Source organism: Columba livia, chromosome 6 (assembly GCF_036013475.1).
Source record: "Columba livia isolate bColLiv1 breed racing homer chromosome 6, bColLiv1.pat.W.v2, whole genome shotgun sequence".
NCBI lineage: Eukaryota > Metazoa > Chordata > Aves > Columbiformes > Columbidae > Columba > Columba livia.
The window spans coordinates 20,563,277-20,576,959 of NC_088607.1; the positions used below are offsets into that span (position 1 = coordinate 20,563,277).

Sequence of the window (13,683 nt, forward strand, 5' to 3'; positions counted from 1 at the left end):
GGCATTGCTCTTTGTTTTGTTTTGTGTTATTTTATAGATTGGGTAAAACAGAACCTGTCAGCAGGCTGGTAAGCTTTCTAGTACCCAACATGATAGCCACTGAATTTAGTGTTACACAAGGACCATTTAATCTATTCTTGTTAGAAGTCTAGATGCAGCCACTATCAGAACTGCTTCCACTACATGGACAGACAACACAGAGATGATGAGCAATTGTTTCTGTCCTGAAGAGATGGACATGCCACCACCACCAATAAGGCTCGGTGCTTGGCTGACTTGGCTTTGAGGAACAACAACAATTAGGTACACAGAATGCAAGCAAGGCAGAAGTGATGCCAGGAGGCAGACAAAAGGCTTTTGAAGGCTTCACAATGCTATATTCACTCCTATTTTTTTGCTGATTCCACATTCCTACAATCTATCTAACCTGTATTTTAGAACAATCTTTGAATTCCTCTCAAAATTTCTATTATCTAAGCTATGTTATTAGCCTATCCTGGCAAGCAATAGCCAGCCTGATTTACTCACTTACTGCAAGCTTGTGGCTGGACTGCAGCATTTAAAGCAATGGAGCATTGATGTTCAAGGACACTTACAGATACATGGGCACAACTGATAAGGTCTCCGCAGCCTACACTGGCTACCTTGGAAGTTGATTCAGATTCGAGTTCTTTATCTTCAAGGCTTTCCCAGACTTCATGCTGGTAAAGGCCATATAAAATGTCACAGTAAAGATCATGGTTAATAATTACTTGGCAACTGTCCCTGTTCAGAAAAAAATCCATCCTGCAAGAGCTGCTTGCTTGCAGTCTTCACCCCAGAAGTTCCAGCAGCTCACACACCTTGTCACCTAGTGCTCCACACCTCTTTTTCAGCAGCAGCTGAGCAAATTTGTGTTTGAATACAAAACAAATAAACAAAAATCTTTGTTTGTAGCATGTGCTTCTTTCCCTGTGATTGAACACTACAAATACTAGTTGCACTGGCTATGTCTTGACTGCATTGAGAAGTGCTTCCCATGAGATGCTATAAGCAGGGCCCTTTCAGTCTTTCCTTAGCTTTTCACCTGTGGAAACCATTGCATGAAAAAGTGGAGGCATGATGTATGGTGTATGATCAGCTCTTAACATCAAGTCAGGATAAAATCAGTTGTACCCCTGGAACTGAGAAATGAGAAGTGTTCCATAGTCCCACAATTCAGACATAGCCATTATCTAATGCCTGCACTTAGAGTCATTACAGTGCTGGACTGGGATAATGCAGTGATGAGAATTGCATTAAAACTGTATGGAAAGCAACACAAGCTTTCAGCACTGTCTGGAAAATAGCTTAGGATATGTGTAGGATGCAACACTGGATAACTAGAAGTTTATATTTCTTCATAGTAAATATACGCCTCATATATTTTTTTCTCATTTTCCTCATTCCTCTCCATCCATGGTGCCAAATGTTCCATGTTGGTTTTTATAAATAGACAAACATTTCTTAGTAAGTATACTTAACAAATGTCTTTAATAATAATACACATAAGAAGTTTCTCCCCTGTTGCACCGCCTGTGATTAGCTCCAGTCGTACTGGCTGTGCCTGGCTGCACCGTTTCCTAAGGGACCATCTCCCAGCTCAGCACAGCTTAAACACAGAGCAGTAAATTGAGCCTTACCCCTTCCAACCACTCCCTGTTCTCCTGTTTGCCCAAGATAAGGGAGACCTGCTCTTTCCAGGATACACTCTTGTGTACTACTATTTGGGACCAGGTTCAGCATTCACAAGCAGCGCTTTGTAAACGGAGGTAGGCAACTCCCGCATGTGTCTGCATCACTCAGCTTCATGTTACCTTCACATAACTGCTAGAGCTGTAGAGTAACATAGCAAAAAAAATAAGTTATTTTTCATTCATATTACTTCCTCAGTCTGATTCATTGCATTGCCACACAAAGAGCTGAGATGGCGTGACAGCAGGCAGGGTTAGGAAGGTGAATGCACGACCGGAGCTGGGACAGAGGAAAGTCTGTTTACACCAACATTGTCACTGAAAACTTCTTTACCCTTCATACCTTGTGCTCTTATATACCCTGTGACAATTTCTTTAACTTTCTGTGAAAGGTTTGAAAGCTTCTATGCTGGTCATATCTCAAGAAAATACTTTTTAATAAAAATCAATTAAAATATTTAATCTGCAAGTAGTCCTAAGCCAAATTCAGTTCTCACTGAATTCAGGAATAAAGACTTTCAAGTTCCATCTGTTTTTCTTGGTGGACTTCTCTTGACACTAAATTTAGTGAACAGAATTCCAGAGTGCCCAGGACCTGATGCTCTTTCGGCAACATTCTACAGTCATGCTGTATGTATACATAGAACCTGTAGGTTCAGGGCAGCATAAAATCAAACCAATTAGATTAGTCCTAAATATTTAATATGAACTTAGCTTGTGAAGCAAAGAGAATGTTTGGAGAGTGAAAAGACAGAGTCCTGTTCTCATAGCCCCCAATGGGCATTACAACACCTTTTATTTTTTTTTTTTTTAATTTAGGAATACAAATCCAATATGACTAAGGGGGAGGAGGAAAGGAAAATCCCAGTAATCCTTCTTCCCCCCCCCCTTTTTTTTTTCTGCTTATATTTTATCAGCCATAGAAGTGATTTTAAATAGTGACACAGTGAGCAAATAGAGCACAAGGCTGAGACAGGAATTTGTGATAAGGTTGTAACTATGATGCTATGATGGGGGAGGACTAACAAATCTTTATTAACTACATATTAACTTTAGAAAAGTAAACAAAAAACTTATAAAACGCTCTCATTGCATGTAACAAATGTTGGTATGAAAAGTGCAAAGTATATTCCATGCAATTGAATGAGTTCCCACAAAAATATTTACTGCGGTAGGCTAAGGACCATATCCTGCCTGAAAACAGGAAAGGGTTGTGGCTGAAAGTAAGTGATTAAAAATGGGTCTAATTAGTGGATGAAATAAGTGAAGTAAGAACTATTGTTGCTCATAAAAAAAACTCCAAACCAAAAGGTTTATGTGGAGAATAACTAGCCAAAATATTCACGGGGAACCAAGAAAAGAGCTCAGATCTCTGCTTCATTAAAGTGACTCCCCTTTCATTTCATTCCCCAAATATGCCTCCACTAACATGGGGCCACTGCCTGAGCAAGTGAGGATCTCAGGCTGAGAAATGTGAGATCCTGTGTTGCCATTTACCCTCATCTCTTTCTTTTCTCCTGCTTTGTGTCTGCTCTCTGCCAGCTTGCATCTACTCCTTTAATGGGTCCCAAAGGGTGGATTTGATCAAAAAAGAAAGAGAAAACTCACAATCTTTGTGAACACAACTTGAGGTTTCCAGCATCCAAGTGGACAGAGCCTGTGGATTAACTGTCTAATCAATTATCTGGATAGAAAGAGGAAAGTAAAAGCCTTTTGTATCACAGCAGAAGCAGTTTTGTTTTGTTTTCATTTCTCTCTTCTATTAAGAATAAGTGTAATTACATTTCTGGCTTGGATGTGGTGATAAATAATTCTGTTTTTTTCTATCTCAGTCTGGTTTCAGATAAGGTTGATTTCTCGATAACTCTCTGTCCGTATGAGTTTAGTGACATTTAAACCAGGAATATTGGGATATGTAAGCAGTCTTTAGATTTTCAGTATCTTGATGGTGATATCCAGAGGGCAACAGAAGTCTCTGCACAGGTGTGTCATCCACATAGACCAGCCTGGCAGTGAGAAACATGGAGGTTACATGGAACAAGAGTCTTCCAGTGACTGTCAATAATTTTGAAAGCCTTCTAGTCCCTAGCAGAGCAACGGCAATTATAGCTTATCCCACTGCAGTGCCCAGGGAGGTTTTGGCTCTGTTTGAACCACAGCAGGTATAAGCATACACAAGCAAAGCATCACGGGCTGAATTATCTTAATACAGGTATACCACATGTTTGATGTGCAAGCAGTGTAGTTTAATTCCAGGACTGCAACACAAATAGGAGTGTGCAAAGGAGAAGCTTGCAGTGTGCAGGAGTCTGCCAAACATCATGTCTCTGAACATCTTAATTAATTGTTAGTTGTTCTTTGTGGTGAGATCTTGTCCAGAAGGCTTTGTATTAAAAGTGCAAACTGCTATCAGTGGGGCGCAAAGATGTTCTTGCCAAAGTAGCATTTCCAAAGAAACAAGAGCCTCTGGAGTGAACTGCCAAAGAGCACAACTATATTGCAAATAGAAGAACATCCGAGGTCTTGGGAACCCTAGGGTACAGTTCTTCCTATATATTGATTTGAAGAAATCACTCTGTATTTTAATTACAGAAGTAATAAAACAGCACAGGGAAAACAATAGCTACATATTGGTGGTGTGTGTATCTATTAAATGTGTATTCAGTTATCAGCATTGGTTGGCACAAGAGGTAAACTAGTATCTGCAACCTTGCTAGTTGTTCTTTTGAAATGGAGAAACTAGTGATGGACATTGGCTTATTTTTTGTACAGTTCAGTGTTGGTTTTGTTTGTTTATTGTTTTTGTTTTTTACAGAGTAGCAGAGTAGTCAGAATAGCTTTGTTTCTCAGCACTTGGGAACACATTATAAATTGTCAGTTTCCTTGCTCATAATTTCCAGACCTACAGAGAATGTCTGATTTGTGAGCTGCAAACGGGCATCAGGGAGGGGCACAGGAACTTGCATGACATAAGAAAGGGCATTCCCATCAGACTAAGTGTCTGTTTAAGCCAGTATCCTGCCCCTAAACCAGAGAGTGGGGAGATCAGATCACTACATTGTGCATTTCAGCAACTGGTTCTTGTTCCTCAAGGAATGCCTCAAGGCTTTCTCAGTACTGCCAGCAGCATTGTGTAAGTCCAGCTCAGCAAGGAGCACACACCAAAGTATGCAAAGCTCACAGTATACCTTGTCATAAGTGTTTGCAAGATTAGAACCTTTGCCTGTGTTCACAGCCTCCTTGAAAACAATTGCCTGGCTTATGTCGTTACACGATATTCCTTATGCTTTAAACTTCATAGTAAAAAATTATCTGTATTGGTAAAACCCATAACTAGATAAGGCAACGCAGATCAAAATGGAAACCAGTGCTAAAACTACTGACCTAGAATTGTGTTAATTATATGAGAGATGTGTGACATTTCCTAAGCATGCAGACCTTTGAAAGGGTGCAGATATAGACGGGGGCTATTCCTAATGAGGGACGGTATTAAAAGGTCAGCTGTCAAAAACAGTCAAGGATGCAGATGGGTCTAGTTCTCTGTTGCCAGCGTATTTTGCAGGCAAGAAGGCTGCTTCTCTCAGGCATCAACTCTGGGTCACTGCAGCACATTATACATCTCCGGAACAAGAGGCAGGGTTGCAGTTCGTGCAAACCTGAAGTAAGAAGTATTAAGAAGACTGACCTCTTCCTTACATGATATTTTAATTGTAAATTCTTTGGAACAAAATCTACATGTGTTATTTATTTGTACACTGCCTCAGTGAGGACTTGTTTAGCTGAAAGTTGTATGTGCTGTTTGTAATATAAAATAATGAATCCAGTGAAGATTGCTTCCTTTCTCTTCCAATGACTAACAGTGAGAACAAATTAGCCAGATTCCTTTCACTTAGCTCCTGTTTCATATGTATTCTCCTGATACCACCCCAAAACTGGCATAGCACTCAGAGCTGACAGACTTCTAAGGCAGAAGAGATGCTGCTCTCTTCTTTCTGACATCCACAATGCCTGGAGTATCTTCTCCATAGCTGAATTTATAAATGGAGCTGGAGGCTTTGTTACTGCAGAAAAGTTTTTAGCAAAAGAAAAAGAACTCAGCTTCAAGTTTATGTAACGTGACTCACTCTTTCTCCACAGAATCTTATTTGGTAAAGTTGCCTCTGTCATAAGGGTCACCTCAGAGAGCTAGAAGCACAAAGGATCTTAATATATGCAGATTGCTGTAACCAGTTTGAAGACAATACAAAAATCACTGCCTGATAAGTTATTCACAATATTCAACTAAGCAGCTATTTTCACTAATAAATTACGCTATTTCTCATGCGATTACGTCTAAACCCTTGGATACTAAGGATCTCACTACCAGATCAGAACTATAGTGTAAATAATAAATATGTCATTTTTCACACTATCAGGCAAGAGCACAGTTACTATACAGTGTGTTTAGGGTAGAATCCCATGTTGTAATTTCTTCAATGTCAAGGTGAAGAGATTCCCACTCTGGCCAGTCATTCCCAACCTCCAGCCACAGTTTAACTCTCCTTTGTGATGATTCATTTTTTTTCTGGGAGGGGGTTGCCATAAAATGAATCCATCAAATGATGTGGGATTTTGATTTTTCTGAACCAAATGATTTCATGGATATGCTGTAATAATTCTAATGTGAGACAGTGCCCTCACAAGGCTCAAAATAAGTTCCTGCACACCTAGTCCTTTCAGCAACCCTGCTCTTAATATTCCTGGACTTTATAAACACCCATCTGCTGTTTAGTCCCCACTTCTTCCCTGTGGATTGCTGACAACCCTCTGCAGACTCCAGATTACCTGCTCATCCAAATCAGAATGAACTTCTAACATGGGAGCATGTGCTTTGATGTGAATTATTGCCTTGACTTTCAGATACTTGGCTCAAAGCTGTTTCATTATCAGCTACATGCAAACTGTATAATACATATCCCTGACAATTACATCTTTAATTCTTTAGTTCGTTGAGGTATTCCTCAGGATTGAGCATTTCTGGAAAACACAATACAGAGCTTCAAAAACGCTCATTCAGCTCTAAACTCCATCCTACAGGAGTGACCTAAAATTCAAACTATTATTTGGAAATCTGTGGGTTATAAAATATGTATATAAGATTAATCTGCCTGTCTAGGAAGTCCTAGAGGTGGAAATTAATGCAAATGCAGTGAACCAAGTGGTTTTATTTTGTGCAAGACAACCTACTATTCTTTGGAATCCCTGGCATAATTACCAACTATCCCAGCCGCAATGAGTAAAATAAGTTCACCACAAGCCAATCTTGTGTTACAATCTCAGTGCCAATCTTCATTTTGCTTAGCTTGTTTAACATTTGATACTGTTTTGCAGGTTCTGCATTAAATTAAATCACAGGAGTCTATTCAAGAGTGACATGGCCACACAGCATCCCAGGTAAACAGTGAACACCGTTGAAACTGAGCACAAACACTCAATGGATTTCCAAGTCTTTCTTTAAACCTAAAATCCTCACCAGTAAAGGCAGACATATCTCTCATTTTGCCCTGGTGCAGAATGAGCTGCCAGATAATTTCTGCTTAATGGATTCACACTGTATCCACCCCTTCCTTTCTTACAAGGCATAGAGTGGTGCTGTGTTTCCACAACAATTCACATCATGTAACAATGACTACGTAGATATTAAGTGAAATCACTGTTGATCCCTTCTTACAGTGTATGAAGTCACCAATTCAAGATGGTTAGAACACCAAGATTTTTAATTCTGCTTGCTGCATCAATTTAGCTAAAATCCAACAGAAGTTCAAGGTGGATGGATAAGACTCCTGCCCAGACCTCTAGTCTCAAAGAGGATCCACAGCATATGCTGCACAGGAGTTGCATAGTCTCTATAACACTCTGCATGTATGTTCACTCAGCAGGCATGGTGATTAGATCCCATGTGTTTGAGGTGACATGGACTACAGTGAACAGAAAATCCACCACCTTAGTTACAGCAAAAAGCTTAATTAAAAAGCCTTAGTTAACAAAAAATTAGATCATCTTTACTAGGTGTTTGTTTTGGCCAAAGTAGCCTACAAAGTGCTCCAGCTGGCCTATCCAAAGGATAGGCAATCCTGGCAACATTTATGGGGCATTTTTGTGAGCAGCTGAGGCCAATGGTCCTTTATCTGAACTAGCTGTAGCTTGGTGGGGCTGCATGCCTGCTATCAAGATATGCAAGGAAAAAAAAACAAATCAAGATTTGTTTCTTCTCCAGCATCTGAGATCCAAGCCAGACATTTTTGTCAGATTCTTGTATTTACCTGCAATATGCTGCATGCTTACCCTGGGAAGTGGTTCAGTCACCATCCCTGGAGATACTTAAAAGGCATGTAGACATGATGCTTAGGGACGTGGTTTAGAGGTGGACTTGGCAGCACTAGGCTTATGGTTGAACTTGATGGTCTTAAAGGTCTTTTCCAACCTAAATGATTCTATGATTCTACTCGAGTAAAAAGGGGTGAGATCAGACTTGCTTGTTACATGTAAAACATCCAGTGATGTACCTCTGATTACAAGAGGGGAAAAAAATTCACAAATTTCATGTTTTTGTTTATTTCTTACTAAAGCAAAACCCAGAAGGCTTTATGTTGCAAAATCCTAACAAGAAGTCATAAGGCAATGAAATTGATCAACTTTTTATTTGGATGAAGATCCTCAGTTTAAACCTTTCTTTCTAAAATGGCCACAATTTTTAGGAAGAAAAAAAAAAAGGCAAAACACGAAAAGAAGATGGCTGTTTCGTCTCCATTTCCATGTGGTGGGTGAGGCCTCTCTCTCTGGGCATGCCCCACTTGCCTGCCTTTAAAAGCAAGGACCTCCACAATGCAGCAGGACCTTTGAAGGTGGAATGACCAAATGGAGGACTTTTCTGGCCAAGGATTTCCAAGAGAACGGTACCTCCCTTGTTACCAGCTGTGAGTATTTACGGTAGGAATCCCAAAGGCACCTGTTGGGTTGAGGTGCTACCTTTGGTGCTTGCCCAGGATGAGTGGCAGCCTGCTAGACCTTGCATAGGGCCTGTGTTGTTACTGCTGCTCCTTTGCCATTTCTTTTGTCTATGACTTTTGGTCTTGCTTCCTCACTACGCCGAGGGGGCTGTAATGACTTTGTTTTCCTCTGAGAGGTACAGTAGGAAACGTGTGCTGGCACCTGCCTTCCTACACGCCCTCCACCCACTTCTTAGTGTCAGCCTAAGGAGTTTTGAAACCCCATCGCTGCTCTGGAGAGGATTCACGCCGTGATTGCAAAGCGCTCATCCCGTTTCTATCTCCGTGTCGCGGGCAGGTTGCTGGGTGCGCGGGGGGCGGTGACCGCGGGGCGCGGCTGTGCGGCGCGCCTGCCCGGCTACCGGCCCCCGGCGCGGCTGGAAGCGGCGTGCCCGAAACCTGCGGGGGTGCTGGGGCAGCCGGAGGGTCCTGTAGATTTGTGTAACCCCGCCAGGAGCGGGCAGGCATGGGTGGCAGCTCGGTTCAGGGGAGGGAGGAGATGCCGGCAGCTGGGCTGTGCTTTCCCGTGACGGAGGGGGCGCGGCAAGCCGGCGGAATACGGTAGATGCTGCGCGAGGCGAGCCTTTAGCTGGAATACGGTAGCGGGGCTGCGGGGGAACGGCCTCCGCAGCACCTCTCTGCCGGGGAAGATCCTGTCTAGTTGGCAACTCTATGGTCCCGGATGTGGCTGCGCCGGAGAGGGCGGGCGCGCTGCTCCGGCCTGCCTCTCTATGGTGACTTTCCGGGGGGAAGGGCCGCCGCCGGCGCCGCGCGCCTGCGTGAGCCGGGCCTGCCGCCCCCCGCCGAGGCCGCGCTCCCAGGCGCTGAGCGGCGCCGCCGGTGCGGAGGAACGCGCGCGCCCCGCCCCCCTGGGCCCCCGCCGCGCCGGGGGGGCCGCGCCCCCGCCCCGCTGCGCCGCTGGCATCCCCGGGACTCCGCGGCGGCAAATGGTGGGGCCGGACGATGCCGGAGCTCCGGGCAGCGCAGCCGTGCTTCCCGCGGGCCGGCAGGAGGCGGCGGCGGAGGAGGCGGAGGAGGAGGAGGACGGAGAGCGGGATGGGAGCCGGGGCTTGAGCCGGAGGAGCGACGGGCCGGGGCAGGAGCGGCTGCTGCAGCGGTACCTGGCGGCGCTCGGCCCCGCCGCGGCGGGTGGGAAGCGCTGTCCGGAGAAGCCCGCCAACGGAGCCGCCTACGCCGTGGGCCCCCGCGGCAGGATGACCAACGGGGACGTCGGCTTCCTGCTGCTGCCGCCGCCCGAGGAGTCGCCGCCGTCGCCCCCCCGTCGGGCAGGACGGGCCGAGCCGGGGCGGGATGAGCCGGAGCCGGGGGAGGAGGAAGCGAAACTGCAGAACGGGGGCTTCGTCCCCTGCCCGCCCGGCCCGGGGGGCGGCGGTGTCCCCGTGGGAACCGCCTTGGAAGAGCCGCTGAGGAGCTGCCGGTTGCGGAGCGAGGCGGAGCGGCGCGGGGGGACGGCGGCCGGCAGCTCCCCGCCGCCCCTCGGCCCGGGGGACGATGCCGGCAGCCGGTCACAGGCCGCCCCCATTGTGCGGACCTCCCGGGGCCGGACGGAGCCCGCTGCTGTGGCCCCGCCGCCCCTTGGCTTCACGGACGTGAACCTGAACTCCCGCAACACCTACGAGGTGAGCCGCCGCCGCAGCGCCCCGGAGCACCTGCCCCACGGAGGGACGGCGCCCGCGGCCCCGCCGCCGCCGCAGGAGCCGGCGGAGAGGTCCCGGCGGGCGGGCATCGCCAGCGCCGGCAGCAGCTTTGCCGAGTTCTTCACCAGGTAAAGGCGTGCGGCGGCGGGGCCGGTACCGGCAGTGCCCGGCCTTGAGCCTGGGGCGGGGGTTGCCCCGCGGGGCGCGGCGGGCCGGGTGCGCCGGCGGCTGGGGTGAAGGTCTGCTGGACCGGCTCACGGGGCGCCGGGCTTGTCTGAAGCGACGTGTCTCGGCGCCAGCAGTGTCTTACTGCTGGTCAGGTGATGAGCCAGTCCAGCCCCCCTGGGCTTTTGCCACCAGGTAAATACTGCTGCAGCAAGAAAGAGGCTTTGGGTTGGAAGCGAGCGTAAGGTGATAAAGTCACTTGTGCTGCTACAAACTATCCGGGCTTCAAACTGGAATCTGCTTTCTGTGCCAGAGCGTTTTGCTGTCTGAATGAACACAGTGGTACTGATTAAAGTCTTTGAGGAATAAGGTGAAAATTGTTGGTGTTGGAAGCTATTTTAGTGTAATAGAGTCATGGAAGTAACAAAGGCTTGTAAAACCTATGCTGCTTGTTGACAATGTAGATACAGTTTACTTGTTTATTCCAAAGTGTGGTGTGGCGTGCTTCAAGGGCTAGGCTTTGTGCTCAAATTAATTGAGCCTCTGTTAAGTTTCTAGCACAAACCCAAAAACTCTAGGGCATCCAGCTTCATTACCTGGGGACTCTGTAGAATCACTTGCTCTTTAACATACTACACAGGAGGGGCATCTTGACTATAATAGTTTATAGCATACTCTGTGTTACTTTTGTTATGTTTGGAGAAGGGATTTCCCAAATTTCTAACAGTTTTTGCTCTCCAAAACCCCAGGATTATAGTTACTGTGTGACAGTCACTCTAATAGCATGGTGGGTCTCTAAGTGTTTAGAGGAGACAGAATAAGATTACATCTATTAACTAAAGAATTGATAAAGGTGGGGAGATTTGCTCTTGAGGCAGGATCCAAAACTGAGAAATAGGCTCTTTCTGCCCTCAGGAAAGGGAGAGATGGATTCCTGCCCAGGGATGCTGGCAGTTGCAGGTAAGTTTGATGCCACCACTTTCTTTCAAGGATGGATTGAGAGATGTCACTCTAGTCCCAGTATTTCCTATTAGCGTTCTTTCTCCTCACACCTTTTTTTTTTTTTTTTTTTCTTTCCCCCATGTTGTGTGGACTGGGGTAGATTACTTTCTCTTTGTCTCATTACTTGAACACTTTCACCAGTAACATTGGTACTTGCTGGTTATTGCCCTGGAATGAAAGGTTAATGAAATTCTGCAGAATTTTCTTCATAGAAAATACTGAACTTGGTGTGCAGTAGAAGTTTTTGTCAGTATATACTCATGTTCGCTGTTTCTAGTGAAGGCTTGGATAATGCATGGAAAAATGTAATTGTTTCTATCCTGGCAAAAGGTATAGTGCTGATGCCTCAGTGAAAAAAAGGACTTGACAGAGAGCCAGTTTCATAGCCCTTGACTGGCCCAGCTGTCTGTGCCTCTTGCGTGTTTGGCCTGGTGAGCAATGTTGTCTTCAGTGACTTTACCTTCAGCTCTGCTTATACGTTCATAAAAGTGTCTTAGTTACAGCTGAATTCATCTGAGCAGCCAAAATGAGATTTATTAATAAAAAACACTGTTACTGACTGGAGAGAGGAAAAAACCCCACAACAAACAAACCCAAACAAACAAAAAACCACAAAACCAAACCCAGACTTACCTTCCTTGATAGATTGGTCTCTAGATAAAGTAACAGTAGAGTTTGTAGTCTCCATTGCTTAGAGAAGTGGTAATAAAACTTGCTTGTCATAAATTCTTTCGAGTAGTTAGTTCTTGTTGTTTCAAACTGACAGTTGCCACTGTGAGTGGACTTTCTTCCAGTTCTTAGAAAGATACCCTAGAAAGATATCTTGGCTCTCAGGAATGAGGACTTAAATTGTTAAAAACTGTCCTGTGATTGAATGTTGATAGCAACTCTACCCCCTTGTGAAACCTCTCAGCAGATGATTGGTTGTATTTTTGGATGAGCACAGAGCCATAAATTATGTTACTTCCCAAGACTTAATTTGTACTGGGTGACTGTGTCCTATGAAAAGTACTCGCTAAGATAGAACTACTTGTTTGTGTTTTGTTGGCACATGTATCTGCTCCCACATTGTGCGGGTAGTTCAGCACTCTGGAGCATCTTACAGGCTGTTTTGCACTTGTAATGCTCTTGGTCTAGGTTACAAACTCTAAAATTTGTTAGCTTCCACTGTTTTTTCTAGTAGTCATAATCACATGGAAATTCTTTACAAGGTGGACGTTTCTCGCTGTTTAAAGTCTGAGAGAAGCCAAGGGGGAAGTCCTACTGCCTTCAGTGTGAGAGCTTCGTTGTTGTCATTGCCCAATCAGTCAAACTGGTTGGTTGTGGCAGATCTGGGTTAGGAGGCTGCTGTTTCCAGCTGCTTATTTCCACCCCTTCAGTTTTCAGCCTGGCCTGCTTTGCAGTTCCTTGAAATCATCCATGTTAATTGTCTGTGTTAATTTCACTGAACCAGAGGAGAAACTCATGAGGTGAGATAAGGGAAAAAGTGAGCAGCTGTCAACAGTGGCATCTTACCTGAGCTCTGTAACAGGGAGAGTTGCTGTGCCCTTGAGATTGTCAGCAATAATGGGAATGTTTCCATCAGTGATCAAAGCTTTTTTCTTTAGGTAAGTATTAGATGTAGTATTTGGCCCTGGGCTCTTAAGTTGTGTTTGCGCCAAATTAATAAACCTGTCAAATCAATGCAAACAACTTTAAACTGAAAAATAATAATTTTTGCTGTGCTCTCTTTGTTTCTCTCAGCATGTGAAGTGGGATGTCTCAAGTAAATCAGAGGTATGTGAAGTAGAGTGCTGTGGCAAGGAAAATTGCATGACTATGGTCACTTGTCTCCACTGAGCTACTGTTACGGTCAGAGCATTAAGTGGCTTCTTGAAAGTCACCTGTCACTGCTTTGTACTCCTGTGTATGATTCATAATATGGTCATATATAGGCACTGTTCTTGTGGTTTATGGTCTTATGTAGCAGTTTACAAGGGTAATGCTCTGTTCTTGGGTTATTGGATCACTTTTGGGTAGCCCCAGTAGATTGTTATGGGGTACAGAATGGTTCAGTGAGCGGGAATGTTGTGTGGATGGTTGAGTTAAAGCTCTGGTGATTACCTTGATTGCAGTATA

The 13,683-nt window shown here is 45.1% G+C and overlaps 1 protein-coding gene across 4 annotated transcripts in view; it reads left to right on the forward strand.

The window, feature by feature from the left end:
- The first annotated feature begins 8,594 nt into the window (after window positions 1-8,594).
- TBC1D12 (TBC1 domain family member 12) overlaps window positions 8,595-13,683 on the forward strand; it is a 45,256-nt gene continuing 40,167 nt past the window's right edge. For 2 of the 4 annotated variants that reach the window (XM_021288361.2, XM_021288363.2), the window contains exon 1: window positions 8,595-8,668. In XM_021288361.2, the coding sequence (XP_021144036.1) occupies window positions 8,610-8,668 (59 nt within the window). In that variant the 5' untranslated portion in view covers window positions 8,595-8,609. Of the gene's footprint in view, window positions 8,669-9,456; window positions 10,527-13,683 lie in introns of those variants that run through there. The other 2 variants (XM_065067463.1, XM_065067464.1) reach the window with 1 other exon arrangement.